Source organism: Sceloporus occidentalis, unplaced genomic scaffold (assembly GCF_023333645.1).
Source record: "Sceloporus occidentalis isolate IW3139 unplaced genomic scaffold, rSceOcc1.0.p SCAF_4, whole genome shotgun sequence".
Taxonomy (NCBI): Eukaryota; Metazoa; Chordata; class Lepidosauria; order Squamata; family Phrynosomatidae; genus Sceloporus; species Sceloporus occidentalis.
The window spans coordinates 164,424,865-164,438,098 of record NW_028316984.1 but is presented as its reverse complement, the minus strand read 5'-3'; the positions used below and the strand labels follow the sequence as shown (position 1 = coordinate 164,438,098).

General features: G+C 40.8%; 1 protein-coding gene across 4 annotated transcripts in view; it reads right to left on the bottom strand.

Annotated features, from left to right (window-relative positions):
* Positions 1 to 13,234, bottom strand: part of TTLL5 (tubulin tyrosine ligase like 5) — a 295,829-nt gene that overhangs the window by 112,772 nt on the left and 169,823 nt on the right. For 3 of the 4 annotated variants that reach the window (XM_089522251.1, XM_089522249.1, XM_089522250.1), the window contains one exon: positions 11,024 to 11,205. In XM_089522251.1, coding sequence (XP_089378377.1) covers positions 11,024 to 11,205 — 182 coding nt within the window. The remainder of the gene's footprint in view (positions 1 to 11,023; positions 11,206 to 13,234) is intronic. The other variant, XM_089522253.1, reaches the window with a different exon arrangement.

Genomic DNA, 13,234 nt, shown 5'->3' with positions numbered 1-13,234 from the left:
ATGAGTTTCATTTGAAAAAGACATGACGTTAGGCATGTTGCCCGAAGTTGCTACTTGTTGTTTCAGTTTTCTGCACTAGTCCCAATTCTAGGCCTGCCTTCAGAAACTCCAGAAGCTCCGGTAATTTAGGTCCAAAACACACTGCAGAAATAATCAGTTGAGGCCACTTCAATTGCCCTGGCTCAATGTCAGGGAATTGTGGGAACTGTAGTTTATTGTGGCCCCAGAGCTCTCTGACAGAGAAGGCTCAATGTCTCACAAAGCTATAGTTCCCACAATTCCCTGGCATTGAACCAGGGCAGTTAAAGCGGTCTCAAACTGAATTATTTCTCAAGTGTGTTTTGGACCCTAGTCTGCAAAGGAGATATACCTGGCCTTCAGCACCACTGCTCAGTCAATTTGGAACGTTATAATAAATAATAATAATAATAATAATAATAATAATAAAAAGTTTATTTTTATCCCGCTTTTCCAACTTTGATCAAAGCGGCATACAGAATTTAGATAAAAAATACACCAAGATATGTAATAGAAGATATCATGGATGCTGATATCTGGCCCCTAAGGCCCAGCACTCCAACACCACAGCAGCTGCTAGTATGGGGAGTGTAAACTAACTGGGTTGTATGCTATTTTTTATTTATTTTTTATTTTTTTGCTGGAAGATATGACTGTGGAAGCCATCAATACTGAAAGAGAACAGTATTCTTCCTTCTCTGGTTTGAACAGAAGTAAGAGAACATAAACTGAGGCCCAGAAGAATTGGTTTCTCAACTGGTGGAGCAGTTACTAGAGCCACTGATCTTTGCAGCAGCCACAGCCTAGTTGTCTGAGGAAACATCAGGTCCATGGCCCTTACTTGTTGCTGTCTTACTCATCAGTGATGAGAAGGGGCACCAGGATCAAGAATGCTAGTTCCATCCTGGGAGAAACAAAGTAGTGTAGCAACTGAGCACCAAGGTGTGCTGGCAAAATATTGGGTTAAAAGTGAGAAGAAATTGAGCTCTGATTATCCAAACATGATGATATGAATGTTGAGCCAGATATTTAGGTTCCCCCTTAAAGCCCTACATGGCTTGGGCCCGAGTTACCTGGAGGGACGCCTCTCCCTACACAATCCGCCCCGCACTCTAGGAACTACAGGGAAGCTTCTACTAGAGCTTCCCAGAGTAAGACTAAAATTTACCCACCAAAGATCTTTCTCAGTTATGGCCCCTTCCTATTGGAATAATCTCCCTGAGGAAATACGGCATATCCCTACATTGGAAACTTTTAAGAAGATGCTAAAAACATACCTTTTTCAATTGGCATATCCTTCCAATTCGTTATAAAGTATATATTATAGAATTTAAATCAAGACTAAAATATGTTATGATTGATACTGTATGCTGCTACATTGATAATGTTTTATAGACTGTTTTTAACAAATTATTATTATTTTTGATGATCATATTTTAAGTAGTAAGTGTTTATATTATTCTGTTGTTTTATATTCTATTGGAATCCTGCTTCGATCTTGGGAGAAGCGGGAATTATAAATAAAACGTATTATTATTATTATACCTGCAATGATGGCAGTGATGCTCAATGAGGGACACCAAGTCCTATCGTGTGTATGTTTCCCCAATTCAGAGAGGCAAAAAGATTGAGGAGAGAGGCAGTATGCTCTTGAAGTGGTAAAGGACAGAACCAAATTGTAACCTTGCAAAGGTTAATGCTATTCTTGAGTCTCTTTCCTATCGCTGTAATCCCAACAAACATATTGAATTGCATACCTGCCTTGCTTGACTAATCCCAGACAGAAGGGATGTGGCTCTTTAGGGAATAGGAAAGAAAGCTGGAAAATGAAAAATAAAGTGCCAAAGGCCATTATTCCTAAAGTGTCCTAGAAGCAACCCAGTTAATACTGTTCTTCTCCAAGAATGCACAGTTAAGACCGGAGGAATACCCTCCTCTCAGGGCATTCACTTTGGCTCTGCATTCTACGTTAAACCTTTCTTCTTGGCTCCACTCTTTCACTGACTGGGAAAACCACGTGTACTAGGTAGTGATGGGCAGGAAATGCATACATCGGTTTAATAAGATGAGATATGCAAAAGTCTTGTGGCTGCATGTTTTTTCCTTATGCCATTCCTTCCTTCCCTGAGTGCCATGATTCAGTGATTCTTGAGTTAATGAGCCATAGTTTCCTGTCTCAATTTAGTCATGTCTAAATTAGGAAATGGTAGTAGCTAGAACTGGAACAACTCAGTCTCTTAATCCTAATTCAAACCATGTTTATGATTCTGGCATGTTCTAATAATGGTAACCATCATTTTGTAATTTAGATAGGAGGGGAAATTATGGCTAATTAACCTAGGAAGTGCTGAATGTAGCACGCCAAGAAGGAAAAAAGGAAATGGCCAGTAGGAGGGTGGATCAATGGGCACCAGGCTCATGCCTACCTCTGCTTAATCAAGTGAGAAGTATAAAGCATCCCATTATTTTAGTTTATTCTACCTTGCAGGATTATTCCAAAACGTAAAACAAAGGATACATATGTTAGGGGATTTGGCGTGTGGTGCACTCGTTTGAGCACTGGACCATGGCTTTAGAGACCAAGGTCCAAATCCTTGTTCAGTCATGAAAACCCAATGGATGACCTTGGACATGTCACACATTTTCAACCCAAGAAAACCCACAACAGGGTCACTTTAGGGTCACCAAAAGTCAGAAATGACTTGAAGGCATAAAACAAAAATATACATGCATACATACATACATAACTACTAACATAACCAGGATGCCTAATACCTTCACATATCACTACAAACGAATATCTGGCGTGTCACAAAATTTGGCTTCCTGAGAAGATCTGGATACAAAATTTGAGATTTTCAAAATCCAAAATGGAGCCAGGGGATCAAAAAGTGGGATTTTAATATATTACCCATCTTCTTTCTCTCACCCTCAATTATCAAAAATTGACAAGCTTTGCAAAAAAAAAATCTAAAATATGTGCTCACTTTGCAACACTTAACTTGAGTGAAGAATTTACTTCCTTAGTATAGCATTGTTCTATTTATCTATCATAAGAGGCTTTATTTACAGCAAAGAAGTCCTGCATGAAGAAAATTTAATACAGTCATCTCTCCTTAGCAAGGTACATCAGTTCCATCTTTCTATCCCATCCTTCTCCCCTTCTATGCTACCTTGGTGCACTTTCCTTTAATATGAAAATGCTGTTTATTTTAAAGCTGTTATTCCAAGTGAGGCAGGTGTGTAAACAGTTGAATGTGGTAGGCAAGGACATTTCACACATTCCACATAGACAGGTGTTTAAATTACAGCAGAATTAAATACAGGCAATGGATTCAGAGCACACAAGGCTTATTTGAGCCAACCCATCAGCTTCGTTCATTTTGACAGCATAGTCCTCCTGCGCTGACTTGTTTCAGCTGCTATAATTAGCCAATTTAGAGGATTTCTCGGGCAACCCCTAATATATTATGCATCTGTACAACAGGATTCTCCCTTGAATTATCTGGCAATGACAATTATTCTCAGTTAGCTGAGGAACTTTCAGACTGTCACATCCTTAGTTTACTATGAATTCAAGGGGGGGGAGAATGGAAGAATTTCATGGAGCAAACATTTTATTGGAAGGGGGGACACATTTTATTGGCCCAGAAGCAAGTGATTACTTTGTGACAAATGCACACTGAAGATCAGAATTTATTTGAAAGAGCCAACTGGAAGGAAGAAAAAAAGGGAACCAGAAGCTTCAGCTGCCATGAATCTGCCCCACCTTCTATAAACCAGCAAAATGCTATCTTAATCACCGGTTATTGGTATTAGAAAGAGACTGCTTGTGCTTACTTGCAAGAGGCTTCAAACTGTCTCAATTCTAACCAGCATTCCAACCTGCCAAAATAATTCTGTCATAAGAGAACAATGCAGTAATTTTCATTAATGTCTATGATTGCCCACTGGGTACTGGGCTGAAATGGTTATACTGGTGGGAGATGATAGAAGTTGAAAATCCAATACATCTCAGAGGCATTAGACTGGGGAAAACTAATACTTCATCCATCTATTGCAATTGTTCAGAAGAAATTGCTTACAGCAGTGACACTTTTTTCTAGACTTTGCACTTCATGACAAACCATGAAACATTTGGATGGATTTGGTACAGATATTGAGATTCAAAGCTTCTAGCATAGACACAGAAAAAAGGTCAACACAAAGAATTTCAAAGACCACAAAATTTCTATAGCAGAGTCAAGTCAAGTAAACAAAAAATATCAGAGTTCAGTGTCATAGCTAATGGCTTTTGTATATACTAAGAGTACAGTACTTCACTCTTTTATATTTGTTGTTTTTATGTACAGCGCTGTGCAAATCTACAGCGCTATATAAATAAAGAATAATAATAATAATTCATCTTTATACTATCAATCTGAAATATGTCATGGGTTTAAAAGCAAATTATTATTATTATTATTATTATTATTATTATTATTATTTATACCCCACTCTTCAGCCAAAAGGCTATCAGAGCGGCTTACAGTTTGTTAATTAGACATTTCCCTGTCCTCACCATTAAGTATTAGTCTGTCCTAGGGGCCATAGAAAGGATTTAATGTCCCTCCCCACAAGGTTGGTGCAAAAACTCCAAGTTCAGATGAGAAGATATGACCTGCTCCAGCAAAATTAATAATAATATAGTTTATTTGTATCCCGCTTTTCCAAAACCTGATCAAAGCGGCAAACAACAGCATATAAAAACATTCCAATAAAATCAGTTAAAAACAGTATTAAAAACAATACAACAACACTAACAGCAAAGGGCCAGAGAAAAGGGGGAAGTCAATATATACAATCCAGGGTCGTCAATGAAAAGGGGTAAGGGAAAGAATGATTTTTCATGGTGGGAAGGCTTGGGAAAAGAAATATGTCTTCAAGTTCTTTTTAAAAAGACCTAAAGATGTGGTGGAGCAGAGCTCGTCTGGGAGACTATTCCAGAATTTTGGGGCCATGACAGAAAATGCCCTCTGTGAGGTCCTCACATAGCGTGTCGCTGGGACCTCTAACAATTTCATCCCTGTTGAGCGGAGTGTGCGGGGCGGATTATATGGGGAGAGGTGGTCCTCCAAGTACCCTGGGCCCAAGCCATTTAGCCATGGCAATTGCATTTCCAATGTCAGAACTCCAGTATTCAGAGGTTTGGAAATAATGGACAGCTCCAGGAGACCTCCCTGTCCTGGAAAATCCCACCAACCTGGGAAGAATAGATGATTTCCTTTCACTAGTCACATTTAGAAGGGAACAGGTATTTGAAAAAATAGGAAGGAAAGAAAGAAGGAAACTGTTGCTCTTCTTACACTTTCACCCTGCTAACAGGAGCTTACTGAAAGGTGGTATTGCTTACCTAGTGTGTTTTACTGTGATAATGTACATTCACATTTTATATCATATTGATACCAAAGAGGTTTCTAAACTTTATTACATGCAGCCATAAATGTGAGATCAATACAAACAGACCAATTTCCCCCTTCCTTTAACAACATTATGCCTACCCAGTATTCTAATGCCATTATTCTGCCCTAAAGGAAAATATTATTTGCTCATGTAGCACTGGATGCTGCACTACTTAATCTACAATATTTTTTTCCAGCAACCACTTTTTACTCAGTCCAGATACAGTACAACCTTTTTGAACTGTAGCTAGATTGCTATTTTTCACTGCTAATACCAACTTTAGTTCAAACTGTTTATTCTCAGCAGTATGCTACAGCTGTATGTATGAGAATCAGCATCAGACAGTAAGTTCTAAGTTCTTTCATCCCACAAAGAGCGGAAGAAACAAGTACTTAACCTTTCCCACAACCACTTTCCTATTGCAAATATTAATATGTTTTATGTATAGTTCTCTGTAAATGTGTTGCACTGGATCAGTGATCAGAAGTTAGGGGAGAAATAAAATAACAGTGTTGCTGTTTCTTTGCCTTTGCACTTGTAATATCCAGGTGTGCACTAGGGCCTCTGGAAGAGGATAGATAAAGATTTGTTCCAAGACTATGCTGATCTTGACTGAGTCCCATTTTCGGTGACACCATGCAATACAAATCTACACTCAAGTAACTTTACTTCATGAAAATGAAGTATGCATGAATGCAATTTCATGCATCTACTACCATAAATTAGAGGAAAATGAGAGCAAGGACTAAAGGGGCTGAGAGGTGTGAAATCTGTGTCTGTACCAAAGCTGATCTGGCTACAGGCCCATGACATTCCTTCCCTGCTTGCTGAGCTTACCAGCTTACAGGATATGCACATGCATAAAAAGCATAAGTGTTCTAGTCTCCAGAAAACGTTCCAGACAAAGACCTGCCAGAGACATTCCTGGGAAAACTGACAAACTTGCAGATTTGTTTGTAGTGTCTCCAGTGTATTCATCCATTTAATAATTTTTTTAAATTATTGTAGCAAATGGTTATTTGCCTTTTGCTGTTACTAAAAGAATTCTGAATTAAGTACTCTTAGCCTCAAAACTTTTCAGTAGGAGCTATTTCAATAGCACATGGATGTGCCAAATGTTTGATGAACAGAGAATAATCCTTCCCACAATCAGAGTTCCTTGAAGCTCCACTTGGTTCAACTAGCGGTCTCCTTCAAATCACAAGGTCCATTCTAATTGCACAAAAACCTTTGCAGCTGGAAGGCAGTAGAATAGGTCTGTTTCACAGACACCTCTCATCTTCTAAACCAGTGGTTCCCAACCTTCCTGATGCCGCGACCCTTTAATACAGTTCCTCATGTTGTGGTGAACCAAACCCATGAAATTATTTTCATTGCTACTTCATGACTGTAATTAAAATAGGTGTTTTCCAGTGGTCTTAGGCGACCCCCATGAAAGGGTCATTCTACCCCCAAAGGGGTCCCAACCCACAGGTTGGGAACCACTGTTCTAAACTAAAGTATCCACAAGCAGAAGGGCCCTTGACACTGTCAGGGAATTACTTTCCATTATGTTTTTCTGTCACATTAAAAAGAAAACCGTCCAGTGAAAAGAACGTAGGATGAAAGAAAGCAACTTGGTATGCTCTTAAAATGTTCCTTTACTTTAAAAAGAACCAAAATTTTGTGGCACTTTAAAAGCTAACAAATACTACTTGCCAAATGTTTGCATAGACTGCAGTCCACTTTATCATTTGCACTTCACATATACTTTTAGGGCTATACTCCATATTCTCTGCTTTTGCATCAGGATTGCTAAGTTCATATTAATTACCACATTTTCATGTTTCCATTTGGCTAGGGGAATGATTTGCCCCCAAGCCCATCTTCTTGAGCATCTATCAGCAGTTTCAGGAAATCTGGCTGCATGATTTTTAGTATTTGGCTGCCTCACCAGAAAAGAGATATATCACATTCCAGCCCTCGCCTGGGTGGTCCAATGTTATCCCTGTGAACAGACTCACTGGATGGAAAAGCTGGAGCTGTTCCTGGTGATAGCCAATCCCTGAATTTTCACACACTAATTGATAGAGAAGGTCATAGTTCCTACTAAATCTCCCCTCCTCTTTACCAAGGTGGGCCAACTCCACACATTCTTGCACTTACCATCAAATAATTACAAAGTGCTGCAGCCTAGGAAACGAAAGGAGTAACTACTGCTTCCCACCAAATACAACACACACACAAGAGCCACTGATAAAAGACCTCACACAAAACCACCTCACTCACAGTATACTGCACAGAAAAACCAGATTTTTAAGTAAAGAAAGCACATCCCCATAAGCATAATACCTATACAACAGTCTACATCACAAGCCTGTGTTCTGTGTAAAAAAACCACTTAGCCAACTGGCAGTCACTTTATTCAGCAACTGAATAAAACTGAAGTTTCTAACTATTTGTAAAATTTGTTCCCAATTCAGGAGTGCTTAGACACCTGCATGTGTGTGCCCAACAGATAGCCCTATTCTGTGTGCCACAGTAAATTATTTTAGAAACTCCACAGGGGAGGGAGGACTATTCTTCAAGAAACTCAAATCTAAAACCTCATTAGGTTTGTGGACAAATGATTATGAGGACTGTGCACACAGGTAGTGTTCTGTATTGAGTTGGTTCCTGGCCTATCTAGCCTCAGTCTATTCCTGATTGGACCAGCTTTCCAGGTTTAAAAGTTTTCTAAGGTCTACAACTGGAGTCCTTCAACTAGAGATGTCTGGAATAGAATCATGGACCACAATAAAAACAAAGCAAGTGAATTACTGTCCCTTCTGCCTTATGTTAATAAAAGATCTGTTCAGCACATTATAATCCTTCAGCTCTACTCTCCTGGCTGCTGTTTCTAATATGTTCCATGGAAATAAAATGAGCTACAGTTAACTGCCAAAGGGCTGGGAAAATACACAGTTGGAAGATGATAGCTATCATAATATTTTCCTTTAACTGAAAAACCAAATTATCTGACTGAGTTAACCAGCCTAAAGCTCAAGAACCGCTGTCATCTAGAATGCCAACAACTCTAACATTAATGTATGGAGAATGAAAATGCAGAGATATAGGTATGTGATTGCAGAATTTACTACCATACCTCTCATTTTAGCCAAATATGAAACAATTTTTAGTTACTGGAAATCAGAGGCTGAAAATGATCAAATATCAGTTTACAGAACAGCATGACTATGTGGTCACAATCGTTCCGTTTATGTACAAACTCTTTCATTTTAAAAGCCAGGAAATGTAGCAAAGTGGTAGAATGAAAGTTAGCAGGAGAGGATAAGCTTCTAAAGATCAAAAATGAAATCAAGAGCATGGAGTTGAAGGCTTTCATGGCCGGCATCCATAGTTTTTTGTGGGGTTTTCGGGCTATGTGGCCATGTTCTAGAATAGTTCTAGAAGAAATCAAGAGCACTTTCACTAGAACATCACCAATTCCCAGGAAATTAAGGAAAATATAAGGTTCTTCCAACACTAAAAAGTTTTTTTTTCTTGAGTAGCTTTCAAATCACCAGGGTTCAATCCCTGCTTAGCCATGAAACCCAGAGTGACCTTGGGCAACTGACACTCTCTCAGGCTTAGAGGATGGTAATGGTATACTCCTCCCCAAAGAAACTTGCAAAAAAAAAAAAAAACAAAACCCTGTAGTAGGTTTGTCTTAGGGTCCCCATCAGTCGGAAAAACTTGAAGAAACACAACAACAACTTTCAAAAAGAGTTACTGCCATACCCAACTAAATATTTTTGTGGGTACCTCATGCTCTATGGCCACAAAGAATTACCAGCAATAAATAAATCAAAAAGGTAGTATTTATTTCTGTTTGCATACAAATTGTTTATACTATTGTTAGTTGTTACCTCTATATGCATTCCTCTAACAAATGATGTAACATGCTCTCTGTCTTTCCACTTTTGTTAAGGTTTTATTAATTGAAATAGTTTGACCAATTACTATTGTGGTTATAACTACTGTGCAATGTCATAGAATCATAGAATTGTAGAGCTGGAAGTGCCATCCTGTCCAACCCCCTGCCATGCAGGAAATCTCAATCAAAGCATCTTCAACAGATGGCCATCCAGCCTCTGCTTAAAGACCTCCAAAGAAGGAGATTCCAGCACACTCCAAGGGAGTGTGTTCCACTGTTGAACAGCCCTTACAATCAGGAAGTTCCTCCTAATGTTGAGATGGAATCTCTTTTCCTGTAGCTTGCATCCATTGTTCCGGATCCTGTTCTCGGGAGCAGCAGAAAACAAGGTTGCTCCCTCCTCAATATGACATCCCTTCAAATATTTAAATAGGGCTATCATATCATCTCTTAACCTTCTTTTCTCCAGGCTAAACATCCCCAGCTCCCTAAGTCGTTTCTCATAGGGCATGGTTTCCAGACCCTTCACAATTTTAGTCACCCTCCTTTGGATACGCTCCAGTTTCTCAATGTCCTTTTTGAATTGTGGTGCCCAGAACTGGACACAATATTCCAGGTGGGGCCTGACCAAAGCAGAATATAGTAGCACTATTACTTCTCTTGATCTAGACACTATACTTTTATTGATCCTCTCCATTGATGCCCCCTTGTCACGGGGGAGATGCTTGTGTTTGTCTTGGCCTTTTTAGTTGCCGCATCACACTGTTGACTCATGTTCAACTTGTGGTCTACTTGGACTCCTAGTAGTCCTTACACACCCAACATAATATGGGCTCCCTTTAAATTGCATTCAAAACAGCACAGATTTAAGGAGTCAATGCTTCTCTTGTGAAAAATAAGTGTAAGGAGCAGCAAGAGCTGCTACTATGGTTGCTGACATACACCATTCTTTCCTCTTTACAACTGTATTTATCTTCTTTTCACAGCTAGAGGAAATCCAAGGACAATGCAGCAAATGACCTGCTGTTTTAAAAAGTCAGATGCACCTGTTGGTTGGTGTGAGGCAGATGTAGTGACTTTTTCTGCCCCTCCTTACAATTCAAGTATGTGGAATGATAACAAGATTAAACCAGGTCTCTGAATCCTCTCCTTCCCCAATTAACTGTCTTTATTCATGCCAGAAGCATGCTTAACATTTAAAACAGGTGTATCACACTTTCTTCCAACACCTTCCAAAAGCCAGTGCAAGCCAAGCACATGCAACACAATTGCTTACTTTTATTGTATCAGAATCATACATCTGGGTATTCCATCAGTTTGCTTTGTTATTTTTCCTCTCTCCCTTTGTCTGGCACTAGTTGTTCACACAGGAAATGCAGATTTCAGGTAACCAGTCCTTCAGTATTAGGTGTTTGTCTAATTCAAAGGGAATGTTTTTACAGTATTTTATTTCCCGCCCACATCCTTCATAGTTCAAACAACATATAACAAGCATTTTAAGTGATGTTATCAACTGCTGCTCAACATCTATTAAAATAATTCTCACAGAAACATCAATCTGTTCTCCCCTCATTCACTCGCTGAACCTCATTATTTTGCTGCCTTAGGAAGTTCTTAGCTACCAAATCCTATTTCAGTGCTGTGTGGAGAATACAACTAGTTATGTACCTGTTGTGTAAGAAGCTTTATATGACTGGGTGGAGAGTACTGCCTAGCTGCCTGCTTCTCTGCCAGTCTGTGCAGTTCTGCCGCAATAACACCATGGCTGAATCGCTTGTATTCTTCCCCATCTTTAGTCACTCCGCCAGATGCACCTCGCTGTCTGCTTGGGCTGTGACTCCTTGAACCTGCTAAAGATGGTGAAAAAAATACTTTAATAATAATAATAATAATAATAAATTTTATTTTTACCCCGCCTTTCCAAAATATGATCAAGGCGGCTTAGAAAATTTAAAAACATTACAAACAGGATAAAAATTCAATATAAAAAGTCTGCAAAAAACAAAAACAGGAACAGGAAATCAATAAAATACACATGTCAAGGGCAAAGAGAAGGAGAGAATAATTGACATCGATCCGAGGTCGAAAGGGAAAAAAGAGGGCAGGGAAATAAACAAACAATCTAACTAAGGTGGGAAGGCCAGCCGAAATAGATACGTTTTCAAGTTTTTCTTGAAAGTAACTAGTGAGGCGGCGGAGCGAAGCTCTACAGGGAGCTTGTTCCAGAATGAAGGGGCAGCGATGGCGAAAGCCCTCTGTGAAGTCCGTACAAGGTTAGACCTAGGGACCTCCAACAATTTAGTCCCAGAAGTTCTGAGTGTGCGGGGCGGATTATATGCGGAGAGGCGGTCCTCCAAGTACCCTGGGCCCAAGCCATTTAGGGCTTTATAGGTCAAAACCAACACCTTGTATTGAGCTCGGAAGCGGATAGGCAGCCAGTGAAGGTCTTTTAAAATAGGTGTTATATGGTCCGACCTGGAGCTACCAGCGACCAATCTAGCTGCCATATTCTGCACCAATTGCAGCTTCCGGGTTTGGTACAAGGGTTGCCCCATGTAGAGCGCATTGCAGAAATCCAATCGAGAGGTTACCAAAGCATGTACGACAGATTCAAGGTCCTTACGGTCCAGGTAGGGACGCAGCTGGCGTATCAGCCGAAGCTGATAACAAGCACTCCTGACCGTCGCATCCACCTGAGAAGTCAGCTGGAGCGACGAATCAAGGAGCACTCCCAAGCTGCGCACCGAGTCCTTCAGGGGGAGCATGACCCCATTCAGGACCGGGTGACAGATTTCACCACCCGAAGCCGGGGAACCTATCACCAGTACTTCCGTTTTCCCTGGATTCACACTGAGTTTGTTCTCCCTCATCCAGCCCATTACCGACGCCAAGCAGGCATCTAGAGGAGAGATGCCATCCTTAGTTACTGCATCAGTCGGAGACATAGAGAAAATTATCTGGGTGTCATCAGCGTACTGATAACACCGCGCCCCATGTCTCCAGATGATCTCTCCCAGCGGCTTCATGTAAATGTTAAATAGCATAGGGGACAAAATCGCTCCCTGAGGGACACCAGATGTCAGGGCCCTGCTATCGGAGCGACAGTCCCCCAGCTCCACCATCTGGGATCTGCCTGAGAGGTAGGAACGGAACCACTGTAGAGCAGTGCCCCCAATTCCCAACTCCCTCAGGCGTCCCAGAAGGATACCGTGATCGATGGTATCGAAGGCCGCTGAGATGTCCAAGAGCACTAACAGGGACACGCTCCCCCTGTCCATGCCCAGACGGAGGTCATCAACTAAGGCGACCATGGCAGTCTCAACTCCATAGCCCGCCCGGAAGCCGGTTTGAAATGGGTCCAGAAAATCGGTGTCATCCAAGATCGATTGAAGCTGGAAAGCGACTGCTCTCTCGATCACCTTCCCCAAAAAAGGCAGCAGCGAGATGGGCCGATAGTTATTATGAATCAGGGGGTCTAAGGAGGGCTTCTTTAGCAGGGGTTTGACCACGGCTAATTTTAATTTAGATGGAAACTGACCCTCACTTAGAGATGTGTTAATTATGCGATGCAACATAAGTCGCACCACATCTCCCCCCTGAGCTGTCAGCCATGAGGGACAGGGATCAAGGGAGCAAGTCGTCCTCCTAACACTTCGAAGGATCTTGTCCACTTCCTCAGTACTAACAAACTCAAAGTGATCCAGTATAACAGGGGCCACGGACGCTTCGGACACCTCTCCTGCAGGATCTGCACAAATACTGGCGTCAAGATCAGCCCTTATCCGAGAGATTTTATCCGCAAAGAAGTTGTTAAAATCGTCGCAGCAGGCTTTAGATGGTTCCAAGATAGGGCTCAGGGAGGGAGGGAGCTGAGTTAGA